Source organism: Xyrauchen texanus, chromosome 18, assembly GCF_025860055.1.
Source record: "Xyrauchen texanus isolate HMW12.3.18 chromosome 18, RBS_HiC_50CHRs, whole genome shotgun sequence".
Classification (NCBI taxonomy): domain Eukaryota; kingdom Metazoa; phylum Chordata; class Actinopteri; order Cypriniformes; family Catostomidae; genus Xyrauchen; species Xyrauchen texanus.
This window is the reverse complement of record NC_068293.1, coordinates 27,291,812-27,309,517: the sequence shown is the minus strand read 5'-3', so window position 1 is coordinate 27,309,517 and position 17,706 is coordinate 27,291,812. Positions and strand designations below refer to the sequence as shown.

Genomic DNA, 17,706 nt, shown 5'->3' with positions numbered 1-17,706 from the left:
AAAATTTTCAAAGTGGGCTCACATTGACTGATCCAATCACAATGTAGATTAATTTGTTTTTATAATAATTAAGATGCAATACAATGTCAAATGTGATTGTGATGAAATTGTGCACCCTAAAGAACTACCTTGAAGTAGTTATTTTGAATTAGCATTATCTTAATTTGTTACTCAAAAAAGCATCTTGCTGTCTTAAAAGTAGTTGCATAAGTTAAAAAATTCTGGTATCTACATTATGTTAGTACAACCGCCTTGGGGCCTTTTACCCCAAGTGTGGATAAAAGGTCCCCTAGCCACCTTTTTTTAAGACCTACAGAGCTGGAATATTCTTTTAAAAATCTTTGTGTTCAGCAGAAGAAATAAAGACATACACATCTGGAATGGCATGAAGGTGAGTCAATTCTAAAATAATTTTCTTTTTTGTTGAACTATTCCTTTAAGTTTACATTTCTAATGTAGTTTGCGTGTTATATTCTAGTCTGGGAGTTTGGTGAAAACACACTGACATAATTTTAGGCTCCACAATTTCTAATATTTACTTTTTTTTAGGGAAACTTCTTTCTTTGAACAAAAACCCTATCCCTTTTATTACACGTAAACCAATAATTGAAAATTATTTTAATCCACTAATACGTTCGTCTCTGCTTCAAGGCTCTTGCTTACTTCTCCGCATGCGCAGACAGAATCAAAATAATGATGCCGTGGCTGGCCTCAGATTGAACACGGGGCGATAGGTGGGGTTTCAAGAATTATCAGCCAATCAGAGGGGCCCACGCCACGACCAATGGTTACGACGTCTGCTTTGCTTACAGACATGCAAGTGCCCAGCGTGTCTTTAGCAAGTTGATACAATATATGAGGGATTTGTTTGAGGAAAGGAAAATAAAACATGGTTGGTCTAAGCCCAGTGGCGCACAAATTACTAAATTACGTTCCCTATTTACTGGTTCTGATCGATCTTCGATACGAAGGTAAGTGAAAAGTGCTGATGCTGGTTAATTTAATGAAATCTTTTAACGAGGGTTTTACTTTTATCTAGAAACTATATATTAGGCGTCTTGAAAAAGATTTTGAGAAAGTGACTAAAGATATGGAAGTCAGTGAGTGATGAAAAATAACAGCACTTGAATGTCCTCACGTGTCGCTCATAAGAAACACATTGAGATGACATATCTGTTAATTTCCAGTTTATATGTTTACCTGTCAGGCATGCCTTAAACCGTACTAATGATGATCAATAACTGTCTGTGAATTTCTAAGTTATTGTGGTGTTGCTGTGTTATGTATTGTATGTTGCATATTGTATACAACTGCTATGACTGAAAATAAAATAAAATACCACTTAGTGTGTTTAAATTTTGTATACTCTGTTATAGTGTACTCATTTATACTGTACTGCAGTACGTTATAGTGCTTTTAGTGATTGAGGCATACTAACTCTGTACTAGTCTACTCTAATGTACTATAATTTACTGTGCTGTAGTGTAGTGTAGAGACGTTCTTTATGGTCCATTCTAAATGTCAAACTCCATTTGCTTTTCACACAATGAATTTCAGGAGTTATTGGTGGGAAGGACGGTGGTGTTGAGACTCATCTGGAGATGGGGAAGAAGCTTCTGGCTGCCGGACAGCTGGCTGATGCTCTGTCCCACTTCCATGCTGCTGTTGGTGAGTTTGGATCATCCAAGTTTTGGACAAATGTGCTTTAGAACATGTCAGTATAAATGTTATATGGTGAGTAGTGGGAACTTTGCATGCATTGATCTCATAGTGCATCTTTGTTGTATATTGTTTTTCTAGATTTATCCATATGCTTTTTTTTTTTTTTTTTTAACACATCAGATGGAGACCCCCAAAATTATATGTCTTACTATAGAAGAGCAACTGTGTACCTAGCCATGGGAAAATCAAAATCTGCACTACCAGACCTTAGCAAAGTCATCGAACTTAAACCAGACTTTACATCGGTGAGTTCTGCTCCGCAGAGAATCACTTCACACTGATGTGTTAAATGTTAATATGATTTATCAAAACCTGTTGCTTCTTTAATCCAAAGGCAAGGCTTCAGAGAGGCAGCCTACTGCTGAAACACGGCAAACTTGATGAAGCAGAAAGTGATTTCAAAAAAGTGGTGAGTAACATTTGGATTGCATTGCCACATAATTGCTAAAAACGATTCCTTATTTATATTTCAAAATCTGGTGCAGGTTTGTAAAAGCACGGATGGCATTAACAATTATTACAGTGCTTTCTTGATCACACACTAGTATTTTAATTATGGCAATATTTATTTTCCCCCTAATTAAGTCTTCCCAAAGTGCCTTAGTTCTTTTTAAAGACTCAAATGTCTATGTATTCCCTCTTCAGAGTATTCTCAGTTGAGTCAATCAGTGGGGGCATATTACCAGGCTAATATAACAAAGGCTTAATTTCATCTGCACAGTGTAAATGAGCACACAGGACTGTTCTACTGTAATAGTAGAAATCAATGGCAATATTGAATTATGGTAAAGCAAATCTTAATATCTATCCTCTCAAGAATGATACCATATTCCATTTTCTACTATCATCCAGCTCAAATCAACCCCAAGCAGCAGGGAAGAGCAGGAGGCTCAAAGCCAGCTGAAGAAATCTGATGAAATTCAGAGACTCGTGGCTCAGGCTCAGAATGATTTCAACCGCAAGGACTACGGCTCAGCCACATCACACCTTGACATCATCATTGAAGTGAGTTTACCTGAATTCACTCCCTTTAGCAGCACAAATGTTTGAATTGAATTTAGAGGTGCGTATTTACTCTAGGATATCCACCCATCAATTTGTTGGTCTTTGTGCTCTATGAGAGGACTCTTTTTCAGAAATGTCATATTAGTTTGCGTTATTGAAACTAGATCGCAAGGAGTTGAAAGCAATACAAATATCATCCTAATTGCCAATAATAAATGATTGTTTACAACACTACCATAGATCACTCTTAGCAAATAACTTTTTATTTGCTGTCATCTTCTCAGACATGTGTTTGGGATGTGGACTCCAGAGAGATGCGGGCTGAGTGTTTCATTCAGTTGGGTGAAATGGGCAAAGCCATCAGTGACCTTAAAGCTGCTTCAAAACTAAAAAGCGACAACACACAAGCTTTCTACAAGCTAAGCACCATCTATTACAACCTGGGAGACCATGAGATGTCCCTCAAGTAAGATTTGAGAGATGGTCATTAATGCATTATGTCTGGGAATATGGAGTCTCGAAGTGCTACAAAAGAATACTAAGGCTATGTTTGTAATGCAGTAGTGTACTACTATTGCATAATGTGCAGTATATACATTATGTACTGCCTAATATTTAAAACAAATATTTTAAATAATGTATGTGAAACAGTGTGTTTTATGCAAAGATAAATGTTTTAAACTGAGGTTTTTTTACGTAGCTTTCACATGACTTGGAAATAAATATGGTTATTTTGTGTTTTTATTAAAATAGAATTACTTCTGTTTCTTTGAACACACTAGAATTGGTAGGTCGAGTGCAGTTTATTGCATTGTAGAATCCAGAATTGAACTTGACTGGTGATGGATTTTACCAATGGCTAGGGGTGGGTAAATATATCGATTTTCTGATGCATCGCATTCTTTATTTAAACGATCTCTATATCGATTCTTAAATCCCAAGATCGATCTTATACTCTATGCGCAACCCTCTACTACAATTAGAGGAAATCACTAACACTTGCAACCAAATTTCACACCATGCGACTAAAATGTATATAATTGTCAACTTGCTGCACAATGTTTACATTGAATTCACCAGTAATTGTTTAGTATTTTGGTTAAGTATTCAGCAGCGAGATGCTTTCAGTGCATGAGGATAAACGTTGTTCTGTGCATGTCCAAAGACGAGATCCACACAAAACATTTGTCATTGAATAATGTCTCTTTTAATACCCTTTCTGCTCTCTATTGTCATTTGTTGATCAAAAACGACTATAAAGAAAAATATCTAATCATGCATAGCACAGATGAGATAAAGCTATTTTGGTTTTAGCATGTGTTCATTAAATCATTGTAAATTCTTGTAAATAGTATAAAATAAACATGTAACAAAAAATTTATTTATGAAATATAATAACTTATGTTAACTTATGATGAAAATGTTAATATAATTAGTAAAATGTATATTTTTGCAATGCACCTTGTTAGAAGGTCCCCTGTATAATTACCAACATTAGCTGGGAGAGAATTGCTTTCAAATGTAAGTAAAATGGACTTTATATATATCTCGAAATTAAATCGAGAGCTTGTGAATCCAAATCAAATCAGGAAATCTGTATCAATACCCAGCCCTACAGATAGCGATAACTAAGATGGAGGGAAAGGCTAGTAGTGTCAAAATCGATTAAGAGAATGTAAAAAAAAAAATTATTTCCTTACCATGACAGGCACAGACTACAAGAGTCCAAAATGAATAAAATCCCAGATACAGTTTACTGTTCAACCAAAATGTAAATTTTTTTTGAAGATTTGGTGCAAAAAGTGGGATTTGACTTTAAAGAAGCCAGAAACACACAAATACTTTTTATTTTTTAATTATGGAGATCTGGCTCTGTTGCAATGCTTTATTTTAAATAGTATCCAAAATAACCTTTTTATAGCCTATACATTCACCAGATTAAGGGTTTTGTAAAGATTTCACCAGGAATAAGGTTTATTACTATTCATAAGATGTGAAGTTGGAGTTACAAAGCAAATGCTTACAGGGCACATTTCCATAAAATCGAAGAATTTACTTCAATTTAAAAAACTAGCTTATCTTATCAAAATAACTAAATATGCACTGATGTGAGGATGTAAATATGGATGAATATTATCCATGATGAAAGATTTATTTATAGCAAATCCCCATGAGGAGTCAGTGATTTTATGTCACTTCTAGAGGCTGCTGTTATACTGTAGAACCAAATCGTTCTAACTGTAGACTCCTCCAGCACCGACAACAGGGGAAAGGCGGGATAAAAAAACTATTGCCAACTATTGGCATAGATTTTTGCAGATAAGTAATAGATCCTAAAAGCAAGTATCGGCACCAGTTAATCAGTAAAACTGATATATCAGTCAGAAAAATAGTATACTGTTCCTAACATACCCTAAATTTGGACAATGCCTTCAAAACCCAGATAGATCTAGGTTTAACAGTATAACAACTAACTAGCCTCTTGTTCTGCTTTTGTTTTTGTCTGCAGTGAGGTGAGGGAGTGTCTAAAGCTGGACCCTGATCATAATCAGTGCTTCAGCCACTACAAGCAAGTTAAGAAGCTCAACAAGCAGATCCAGGCTGCTGAGGAACTGATCCAGCAAGAGAAGTATGTCTGTCCCAATACTGTTATGTGACTTGCCTTCCACAAACAGAAGTTGGTTCAGCCGCCTAATGTACAATATGTATATAATATTGGCCTAATTGACTAATCAAGTTGATTTAGTAATTTAGCAGATGCTTTTAATTAATACAATTAAGAGTAATATGAGGTATCTTAATAAAGGACACAATGGTGATATTTTATATGTGAACTACTTTCCTTTGAATCTGCAACCTTTCATTTACCAGCTAACAACACATTAAGAGGATATGCGAGGTTACATTATTCAAAATCAGAATCAGAATGAGCTTTATTGTCAAGTATGCTTCAACATAAAATAACATTTTCTTGGTGACAGGAGCTTCCAGTGCACAAACAATTCAACAAGACAGAGATAATAAAAAGCAAATAGAAATAGAAATATATACACTACCGGTCAAAAGTTTTGAAACACTTCTTTGCCAAAAAAAAATCTTTATTATAATTTTTTTCCCACATATTAGAATAATAGTGAAGTTATCAAAACTATGGAATAACATAAATGGAACTATGGGAAATATGTTATGACTAAACAAAATTTAAAATAAATCAAAACTTATATATTTTAGTCACCCTAAATGTAGTCACCCTTTGCCTAGAATTTGCAAACATGTACTCTTGACATTTTCTCAACCTACGTCTTGGTTAAAGGATTTCCCATTTATGTTGGGCACTTATTGGTTTCTTTTCTTTATTTGGTTCAAGTCATCGATTAAAAAAATATATATATATTTTTATAAAATTTTTGTTTTATAATGAAATAAATTTAATATGGTGGCACAATTATATTTTTGTCAACAAAACTCATTTCAAACATTTAAGGATACACCTTCAGATCAAAAGATTTTTAAGATCATGAGAAACATTTCAGTCAAGTGTTTCAAACGTTTTGACCGATAGTGTATATAGAAATAGACTATAAGACAAAAATATATATAGTATGTACAAATACAAATCTGTTATCTGCTGTGAAATATATGTAATGTAGAAGAGGTAGGATATGCAAAATAATATAATTGACTAGGCTGTGTTTTGCACAGAATTATAGTATAGTTTTTAGCTGTTCGTGAGGTGGATAACCTGGGTGTAAAAAAACTGTTTTGTACCTGATGGTTCTGGTGCTCAGTGCTCTGTAGCATTTTGAACTGTTGTAGGCAACAGTTCAAAATGGTATTGGGCTGGGTAAGAGGGGTCCAGAATGGTTTTACCAGCCCTTTTCCTCACTCTGGAAGGGAGGGAAAGCAGCAACCAATAATCCACTCAACAGTCTGAACTGTCCTTTGTAGTCTTCTGATGTCCGATTTCATAGCTGAACCAAACCAGACAGTTACTGAAGTGCAGAGGACAGACTCAATGACTGCTGAGAAGAACTGGATTAGCAGCACCTGTGGCAGGTTGAACGTTCTGAACTGGCGACATAAGTACAACCTCTGCTGGGCCTTTTTCACAATGTGGTCAATGTGGGTCTCCCACTTCAAGTCCTGTGAGATGGTAGTGCCCAGGAACCTGAATGACTCCATTGCTGCCACAGTGCTGTTTAGAATGGTGAGTGGGGTTAATGTTGGGGTGTTCCTCAAAGTCCACAATCATCTCCACTGTTTTGAGCGTGTTGGCTCCAGATTGTTATGACTGCATCAGTGAGCCAACCGTTCAACCTCCCTTCTGTATGCAGACTCATCGTCATCTTCGATGAGGCTGATGAATGTAGGGTCCTCTGCAAACTTCAGGAGCTTGACAGAGGGGTCCTTGGTGGTGCAGTCCTGGGTATACAGGGAGAAGAGTATTGGGGAGAGCACACATCCCTGGGGGGGGGGGGGGGTGTGGGGCACACATTGCTGACCGTACATGTGCTGGAAATTAATTCCCCCAGTCTTACTAGCTGCTACCTGTCTGTCAGAAAGCTGGTGATCAACTGGCATATAGATGTGGTAACTGAGAGCTGGGTTAATTTATTCCATAGAAGAGCTGGGATGATGGTGTCGAAAGCCAAACTAAAGTCCACAAAAAGGATCTTTGCATATACCTTGGCCTTTCCAAATATTGCAGGATATGGTGCTAGCCCATGTTGACTGCATCATCCACAGACCTGTTTGCCCTTTAAGCTAATTGAAGGGGATATAAACAGGGTCCAGTAATGTCCTTCAGGTGGGCCAACACCAGTCTCTCAAATGACTTCTGTAGCCATTAAGTCCTTTTGATCTTGGGTTTATTTGGGATGGTAGTGGAGTGTTTGAAGCTGCAGGGAACTGCACACTGCTCCAGTGATCTGGTGAAGATCTGTGTGAAGATCAGGGCCAGCTGGTCAGCAAAGGATTTTAGACAAGTGGGTGAAACTCTGTCTGGGCCTTGTGCTTTCCTTGTCTTTTGTTTCCGGAAGACCAGACACATCTGCTTTTCGCAGATCTTAAGTGCAGGTTGAGTAGCAGGGAGGGAGTGTGGAGAGGAGGTTGGTTGCAGGAGGTGTTTGTGTGAAGTGAAGGTCAGAGCGGGTGTGGGGTGTGAGACTGGGCTTTTCAAATCTACAGTAAAACACATTCAAGTCATCAGCTAGTTGTTGGTTCCCTACAGCATTGGGGGATGATATCTTGAAGGTATTAATGCCTTTCAGGCCTCTCCACACTGATGCTGGGTCGTTAGGTGAAAACTTGATTTTCAGCTTATTACAGTAGCTTCTTTTAGCCACTTTAATTTCATTAGTGTGGTTTTGGCCTGGTTTACAAGATTTTATCCCCATGACAAAGCTGTTTAAGTTTTCTTGAAAACCATAGTTTGTCGTTGTTGAATGTTAAATAAGTCCTAGTAAGAATGCACCCATCCTCACAGAAGCTGATATATGATGTCACAGTATATGTGAGCTTGTCCAGATTGGTGTCTGCAGATTCAAAAACACTCCAAACAGAGCAGTCAAAGCAGCCTTGTAGTTCCTATAGTAGTTGGTCCAGCTGTTTACAGTCTTTACTACAGGTTTAGCTGATTTTAGATTCTGACTGTAGGTTGGAAGACAATGAACCAGACAGTGATCAGAGACTCCCAAAGCTGCTCTAGTATAGCAATATGCATCCTTTAATTTTCTGTAGCAGTAATCCAGTATATTTCTGTCCCTGGAGGCGCATGTAGTGTGCTGTCTGTATTTTGGCAGTTCACAGATGAGTTTGGCTAAGTTAAAAATCGCTTAGAATAATAATAATAATTGAGTCTGTGTGTTGTTGATACTTGTCTGTGATGTGATCAGCCAGATTTAGCAGCTCTGCATTCATGCACGTGTGTGGAGGAATATAAACACTCTCCAGAATAAACGAGAAAAACACTTGTGGCAAATAGAAAGGCTTACAGTTGATAAAAAGAGCTTCCAAATTAGGACAGCACATCTTCTTTAACATTGTTACATCTGTGCAGCAACTTTCATTGATGTAAGAGCATGTTCCACCACCTCTCGTTTTCCTTGTTAAATCTGCAGTGCAATCCGCTCTGAACAGCTGAAAGCCTGGCAGATGTAATGCGCTGTCCGGAATGGCTTCACTCAGCCAGGTTTCTGTGAAACGCAAGACAGCAGAGTCTGAAAAGTCCTTGTTTGTATGGGTAAGGAGATGTAGTTCATCCGTTTTGTAGAGAGAGAGCGGAGATTCACTAGGTGAATACTCTTCAGTGCTGTTCAAAGTTGCGCTGTTGAAGCTTGACCAGCCTGCCAGCACGCTTCCCTCGCCTGCGTCTCATAGCATGCTTAAACAGCACATCTGCGCCTATATCAAAAATGTCCAGCAAAATGTCAGAATAGTCAAAAACCGGTATAAGAATGTCTGGTATGTGCTGCCAAATGGAAAAAATTACTAAACACAGGACAAACAAACAAAAACAACAAAAGAATTGGAGAGCTCCACATTGAGACGGCCATCTGCGGAGCTGCCATCATATCTCATCATATCGTCATTAAATCTGAAGGACATTAATGATTGTGTTATCCCAAATCCACAGATACAGTGATGCAGTTAATAAATACGAGTCTGTTATGAAGACTGAACCAAATGTTCCTCAGTTCATACTTGATGCCAAAGAGCGCATATGCCACTGTCTGTCTAAGGTAAGGTTAAGCTCCCTGACCACCAGGTGTCACTGTTTACCAAAGCATACACTGCAATGTAATGAAGTGGATATATTTTGGTCTTATTCCACAGGACCAGCAAACTACCAAAGCCATCTCGGTATGCAGTGAAGTTCTGAACTCAGATGCTCAGAATGTGAATGCTTTGAAAGACAGAGCAGAGGCCTTCCTTCAAGATCAGCAATATGAAGAAGGTATGTGTGAATCCACTATAGTTGAATGCTGCTTTAGACCATTACATAAATTACAGACATATGTCGTTAAAGGGGAACTTTTTAATCATGGTATTCTTTTTAAAATAGTAGTTCACCCAAAAACGAAAATTATTTTAGCATTTACTCATGCCATCCCTGATGTGTATGACATTCTATCTTCTGCTGGACACAAATTAAGGTTTTTATATAGAAATCTTTAAATTATACTAGAAATCATTGCCTTGACTAAAAACAATCGGTTTATATTATCAGCTTTGACCAGATTACTGTGTGAGTATACAGTATTAATTTAATGGTAGTTTAATAAAACTTGTCCTTACAATTTGCCCATACACATTCAGATGCAGCCCACTGGCCTGGTGATCCTTTTGAAAAGTGTAGTCATTTTATTTTTAAGCTTGGTGTATGTTCATCTACAGAATAACTTTTGTACTTCCCTATTCAAAGTATGAAGCAAATTGGCCCATTTAGAAGCTGTTTCCTAAACATTGCTCTCTAAATAATTGGATCTCTAAATAACAGAATTGTGTTCTCTTTAACAGCCATCAAGGACTTTGAGACTGCTAAAGAACATAGTGAGAATGACCGACAGATCAAAGAGGGACTGGAGAAAGCACAGCGCCTCCTTAAACAGTCCCAGAAGAGAGATTATTATAAGATTCTGGGTGTGAAGAGGTTAGATAAGAAATGCTTCTAAATTAATACATTTTAATATAATCAGCTAAGGCTTAAGTAAAACACTCTTAATTAATGATGTGCTTGCAGAACTGCCCAAAAGAAAGAGATCTTGAAAGCGTACAGGAAGTTGGCACAGCAGTGGCATCCAGACAATTTTCAGGATCCAGAGGAAAAGAAAAACGCTGAGAAGAAGTTCATAGACATTGCTCAAGCCAAAGAAGTTCTAACTAACCCAGGTATTAACCCAAGTCTCATTTAAAATACATCAAATTGCTACATAGTATCTGCTAGTTTTAAACCAGGAAAGCTTATTGTGCTCTGTTAAGGTTCTGTGGTTACTTTGGTAGTGGGTCAAGGCCTTGGAATGTGTTGTTAAAGGGATAGTTCACCCAAAAATGAAAGTTCCCTCATCATTTTCACACCCCCGTGCTTTGCCAAATGTGTATGACTTTCTTTTGCTGGACACAAAGATTTTAGAAGAATATTTAAGCTCTGTAGGTCCCAAAATGCAAGTGAATGGGTACCAAAATGTATGCTCCAAAAAGTACATAAAGGCAGCATAAATTTGACAAGACTGTAGTTTAATACGTATCTTCAGATTTGATGTGATCAATATTTAGGTCATTTTTTACTAGTTCTCGTCCCTGACCAGTAGGTGGCGATATGCACAAATAATGTGAATCAGCAAAAACAAAAAAATGGGAAAGTGAAAATGGATATTGATAGTAATATTGGCAAGATAAAACTGAGATGAAAACCTTCTAATTTTTACCATAGGAGAGAGTATAAAGGTCAACTAGCAAGTTATGACTGCAAGTCACCATTTGCGGGTACCATACAAATGAATGGGGAGAGTGATAAACCAATACCTACTTGTCCCAAAATTGTCTGCGTCTTTCTTATAAAACAGCAATTTTGTCATAGAAAACTCCACACATAGTTCATATCAAAAGGATTTAGTGTTAAACATGTTAAAGGTTATCGGATAGTGAAGTCATTTTTATTTGTGTAGTGCTTTTCACAACACACATAGTTTCAAAGCAGCTTTACCAAAAATCATGCATTAACTGTAATATATGTAACAGGGTTTCTGCAGTTTCTGAAAAATACTTAAATTTAGTAAAAATTTACTAAAATGTAAGGCCATAAAAAGTATTATATAAATTACAAGTCTTAAATTTAATTTGCTGAGGTCTTACAGAGGGGAACTGGCCCCCACAGTGAGTCTGGTTTCTCCCAAGTTTATTTTTCTCCATTAATCTACATCTTATGGAGTTTTGTGTTCCTTGCCACAGTCGCCTACAGCTTGCTCACTGGGGTTATTAATACAATTATCATTTAATTATTTTTAAACACTATTAAAAATTGTATTTTATCGAAATTACACAATGATGATTAATCGACTTTATAGACATTACAGCTTTGTCTGTTAATGCTGATATTCTGTAAAGCTGCTTTGAAACGATGCGTATTGTGAAAGGCGCTATACAAATAAAATTGACTTGACTTACATTTTGGGGCATGAATAGAGGAGACAAAAGAGTGTGAGTCAAAATCATCTCTTTGTGCATCTATCATTTAGCAGCTGACGCTTGAGCTTAGTGGTAGCACGTGCAGGGAAGTGCATTTTTACTGAACTTACGATGTTACCAGAGGTGGAAAGAGTACTGCAAAAATAATCATACTCTAGTAGAAGTACTATTACTTCCCAAAAAATTTAGTGTGAGTAGAGTAAAAGTATCGGTCCTAAAAACTACTCAAATAAGAGTAAAAGAGTAGGTCATTTAAAGTACTCATGAATAGTGATTATTGAGTACTGTTGCTAAACCTATGTCCCATTATAATGAACACTGTATGCTGACTTTTAAAATACATCACTTATCTATGATAAACACTACATGAATCTGATTCCAAAAAATAAAAGGGAGACATGATAACAGAAATTAAAAGATTAAAACGTTATTTTCAATACACTGATCACCATTTTATATCGTAATGTATGAAACAACTACATTAAAATCAGTTTATGTGTATGGTCTAAATTTAATTTAATGCAGACAAAGCATTATTGTTGTGCATAAAATATGTTCAAAGAATGCAAAAAAAAAAGCTAAATAAGCAGGATCACTTGGCACGTCATGTCCTGCACAATAGAGGCAGGCATGGGAAAAGCAGGCATGGGAAAAGTTGTTTGGTACAGGGGCTATATCACTCTTAAAATGCAAAAATGCAAATTCTCTCATCATTTACTCACCCTCATGCAATCCTGGATGTGTATGACTTTCTTTCTTCTGCAGAACACAAATTAAGATTTTTAGAAGAATATCTGAGCTCTTTTGGTCCATACAATGAAAGTGAATCGTTGCTAAAATATTGAAGCTCCACAAATCACATAAATCAGCATAAAAGTAGTCTAATCCATGTGCCTCCAGTGATTTAATCCATGTCTTCAGAAGTGATATCATCGATGTGGTAAGAAACAGATCAATGTTTATTTCCTTTTTTACTAATTCTCCTCCCTACTCAGTCAATCTCTACTTTAACTTGGTGATTCACATTCTTCATGCATATTGCCAACTACTGGGCAGAGAGAAGAATTTCTAGCAAAAATGGACATACATATTTATCTGTTTCTCGCCTACACCTGTCATATCAATTCTGAAGTCATGGATTAAGCCACTGGAGTTGTATGTATTACTTTTATGCTGCTTTTATAAAATTTTCCAAATTTAGCACCCCTTCACTTACACTGAATGGTTCTACAGAGCTGAAATATTCTTCTAAAAATGCAATTAATCCATTTAATTTGTTAATTTGTGTTCTGAAGAAAGTAATAAACAGATGGCATGAGGGTGAGTAAATGATAAAATAATTTTCATTTTTGTGTTAATTTGTCATTTAAGTAGCACATGGGGGCACATTGTCCTCCTTTTGAGATACAATGTTCCACAAGGATTTAGTTCTTATATCTTTTAAGCCAAGAAATAGTTGTGTTCTCATTCTAATGCATGATGCACAATTTTCTGAAGTTTGTGTCTGGTGGAATGTACTGCTGAAGTATTGCTTTGCAAATGCTGATACTTTTCTATATTTATAAAGGCTAAGCATAATTATAAATGATTTTATCATCTCTACTTTCCTTGTAATTTATACCAATTAATTCTCTACATCAGGGGTCAGTATTAATAGAAAACAAACAATATTTTCAAAAAATATTATTATTAAAATATCTTGAATGTAAGTATATTTTTTTCCTTTACTGCACTGGCCAAGTGAACAAGTGGAAAAATACACTTATATTTAAGGTAAAATCAAGTCTAAATATCTTGTATGTTGTTCTCAGGTAAATGTATATAGTTTTAAGGACATATAGACAATGTTAAATGGAAAACAAGACAAAAACACTTGATAACAATAGGATATTTTACATTTTAAATTAATTAAACAATAGAAATCAAGTAGTTTTCCCCCTTTAATTCAGTGAATGTCATTTAGAGGTATTTGTAAAATATGATTTTGTCCTCCTTTATTGTTAGTAAGCATGTTTAAGTCAGGCACAAGCTGAATAGTCAGTTAAGGGATAATGATTTATCATTGCAATAATCGCCCGCATAGTCAAATCGTTCTAATAATCGTTAGATTAGTTGATTATAAAAATAATCGTTAGTTGCAGCCTTACTATGGGACAGCTGAGTTATGCTGTTATGCTTATCTTGTAGGCTTCCCTTGCTAGAAAGGCTCTTTTTTTTCTTTGTTGTTTAGTTACTTACACATGGTGTTTCTCATTCAGTGCTTTGATGCAGTCATGTTCTTCTGTGCCTCTGCAGAAATGAGGAGTAAGTTTGACCAGGGTGAGGACCCCATGGATCCTGAGAGTCAGCAGAGTGGAGGACATCATCAACACTTCCACGGGGGCTGGGAGAACTTCCATGGATTTAATCCTTTTGGTTCTGGACCTTTTAATTTCAAATTCGGTTTCAACTAAGGCTCAGCTGAAAGAATTTGGGGGTGCCTGACATGAATGTGTGCTGAGTCAACCAACAGGAACTGGAACCAGCTGACTCTGCCCACAGGCACTGTTCTAGCATAAAAAGTGGCTTGAAACATCCCATGCTGTTTAGTGGGCAAGTGATCCTATTGCTAACTGTTGTCTGTTGCAAAATTTTTTCGTTATTTGAAGCAGCTCCTCTTCTTTCAGGGATCTTACAAGTCAGAGCGCAAGCTTAATTGCCAAGCAACGTCTGTGCACGTTTTGACATTTTTATTCCCAAGAATAATATGTACATAGAAAACGACACTATTTTTCTATGAATCAAATAGTGCTGTAAATACAGAAACAAAGAGATATGAGTGCTTAAAGTATGAGTATTTAAATAAAAAGGAATTCTTGTCTGTTTTTACGGAGCATCCATCTTTGCATCTGAATCATACACTTCAGTCTCTAGAGAACAGCAGAGAGACATTTAGGATCATATTAACCATACTTGCACAAAGCTTTTAGACATAAATGTGACTACTGCTTACCCATCGAAAAACTAAAAACATAGGTAAAACATATTTTTAAGTCAGAGATATTTATAGTTAACATTTACATTAATTAATGCATTTTGAACAATAATGGGTGAAAGCCAGTATGCCACAAATTACAGTTTATCCCTCTCAGAATTATATGGGGGAATGTGCACAATGTTTTTTCCATTAGAAATACAATACTGTATATATACTCACCAGTGACGCAAGTCAGTAAACCGACCAAAAACAGCATATAACACTAATTTCTTTACCTTTCAGTCAACAATTATTAAAAAAAAAAAAAACTAAAATGAATACAGCACAGTTTCCACCAATCTGTAGTGTAAACATAAGGCCTACTTCTTGGTGTTCATTTTGGATGATATATTTGTACTTGAGTGCTTTCAAGCTTCACAGGAAGATTAGGTGCAAACGTCAATTTACTCTGCTACTGTGAGCACATAAGTTCATCACGTTGAGTACCTGTTAAAATACATATGTTCAAAAACCTAAAATGGAGTTTGAAATGAACACTGAGACACAAAGCACATTTTGACGACATAAAAACTTTCATTGTGCTGCTACCACAAAAGGCTTGGAACAGTGACATAAAATTTGAGGAATGACTACTCTTATGATGTGCTATTATGGGGTAAGACTAGTCTCAAAATGTATATATTCACAAAATGTTTACACTTACTTGACAATCCTATGGGTTTGTATAATTTCTTTTTCAAGGGTTGCAATTTCATAATATGGGTAATAACATTCCGACTTGTAAAATTTTTGCTTTTCTATTGTTAAGGCACTATATAGGCTATATTTTCATGGCAAGACCAAGCTGAAATCAATCAATCAATTAAGATTAAATAATATCCAAAATGATCAGAAACTTGGGAGTAACCATCAATGACCAGCTCAACTTCACCGACCATATCTCAGAAACAGCCCAATCATGTAGATTTGCACTCTTCCACAACATCAGGAAGAAAAGCCCCTTCCTCTCTGAACATGCCACACAACTCCTCGTTCAATCTCTTGCCACAGACTGGACTACTGTAATGCTTTTTTAGCAGGCCTTTCTGCATGCACAATTAGGCCATTGCAAATGATCCAGAATACTGCAGCACGTCTGGTCTTCAACTAACCCAAGAGGGCACATGTTACACCCCTCCTTGTCTCTCTTTACTGGCTTCAATTTGCTGCACATATCAAGTTCAATGCTCTGATGTTGGCATACAGAACATTCACTGGGTCTGTGCCAGTTTACCTAAAATCATTCCAGCAGAGCTATGTTTCCATCAAAAGGCTGTGGTCTGCAAATGAGCGGTGCCTTGTGGTACCAACACAAAGAGGAACCTAATCACTTTCCTAGACTTTCAACCTTACCAACATCATCTGTGAAGCAGCTAAAGACACAACTTTCCCATGAGCACTTATACATATATTTAGATACATTCCACAAGACAAAATGTTTGTCCTGTTTAAAAGTTAACATCCCCTTGATTCTCAATACAGTGAATTGCTTCTTTGATGATCAATGACTGTATTGTTTGTGATAGTCAAGACAAGAGTCCCTGTTTTGTCCTGAGCAGTCAAGCTACCCATTGTCCTTATTCAAGGGAAAAGAACAGTGGGCAGGTACTGCTCATTCTTTGGTTTCCCAGCATCTTCTGCACATTTGATTTTGTCCAATGGTGGCTATATGATGTTTACATCCAGTTTTTGAGACTTGAGGGATTCATCCACAACTATTACAAAAGAAGCAAACATTCATTGATGCTCAAGGATCATTCCTGTTCATTTCAGTTACTAATTTGTCTTGTGAAATATATATGTAAATGTCTGTTATGTCAAATAGCTGCATCAGGGCAGTACCAATTATTAAAGGAATGTTCTGGGTTCAATACAAGTTAAGCTTGTGCAGCATTTGTGGCATAATGTTGATTACAACATAAAGCAAAAACCGAGGTTACAGTTAGGCACTTACAATGGAAGTGAATCTACACATATATACTACATGCATACATATACGGATATGTTTTGCTATATATCTTATAGCAAAAGATGGCAGAATTGTGTAGTAGTCTTTGAATTATAAAGTAAAATGTAAAAAAAATGAACTAAAGCCCTAAACTTACCGACTGTATGTCTTGAGTAAAAATAAACCTGTGTGCCAAAGGAGTAAAATAATTTAATGCTAAACCTGGTACATATATAATTGAGGGCAAGAGTGTTGGATGGAATGACATAATCCATATTCAACAGAACCTGAATCCATGTTTTGAGCCTATGTTCCATCTGCTTAGTAACAGCCCTCACACCCATTTCTCTGACTGCTGTCTCTAATGAGACATTTCCCTCTCCACCTCCCGGCAGCAGCCGGCAGGGAAGGAGAGGGTGTAAATGAGACTACTATTTTTGTCCTTCTGTGCATGTGTGTTAGCCATAGTGGGAATGAAGTAATTCTGATGTGATCAGACTGCAGGCATTTTAAACAGATATCATTTTCACTTTATTATGGTTTGAGGGATTCTTTTGTGAAATTGTAACAATAAGACTTCTTGCTGAAATAAGCTAATTTGTACCGAACACATACTGTGGGTTTTTCCTTGAGGATATAAAATATCGAAATTCCATACAGAACAAACAGTAGTAAATTGTATTTTTGCTTTCCCATTTGCTCCAACAGCAAAAGAAAACATCCACTATTAAATTTCCAGGACTTTCCAAAAGAGGAAAAAATACAAAGTGATGGATTTCAGCAGTCAGAAGATGTCAAACCTATTGTCACTCCCTCAGCAGCTGTATTT

General features: G+C 36.5%; 1 protein-coding gene across 1 annotated transcript; it reads left to right on the top strand.

Annotated features, from left to right (window-relative positions):
- The first annotated feature begins 804 nt into the window (after positions 1-804).
- dnajc3a (DnaJ (Hsp40) homolog, subfamily C, member 3a) lies at positions 805-14,757 on the top strand. Its single transcript, XM_052148795.1, has 12 exons — positions 805-971; positions 1,558-1,668; positions 1,843-1,967; positions 2,057-2,131; positions 2,575-2,727; positions 3,012-3,193; positions 5,237-5,356; positions 9,362-9,467; positions 9,562-9,682; positions 10,246-10,378; positions 10,469-10,617; positions 14,209-14,757. The coding sequence occupies exons 1-12, from the start codon at positions 890-892 to the stop codon at positions 14,364-14,366; spliced, it is 1,515 nt and encodes a 504-aa protein (XP_052004755.1). The 5' UTR covers positions 805-889; the 3' UTR covers positions 14,367-14,757.
- The last annotated feature ends 2,949 nt before the right edge of the window (positions 14,758-17,706 follow it).

Coding starts and splice junctions, on each gene's coding strand:
- dnajc3a (XM_052148795.1), top strand. CDS start 890: ATGGTTGGTCTAAGCCCAGTGGCGCACAAATTACTAAATTACGTTCCC. Junction 2,132..2,574: donor AAAGTGATTTCAAAAAAGTG/GTGAGTAACATT, acceptor ACTATCATCCAG/CTCAAATCAACCCCAAGCAG. Junction 3,194..5,236: donor GACCATGAGATGTCCCTCAA/GTAAGATTTGAG, acceptor TTTTGTCTGCAG/TGAGGTGAGGGAGTGTCTAA.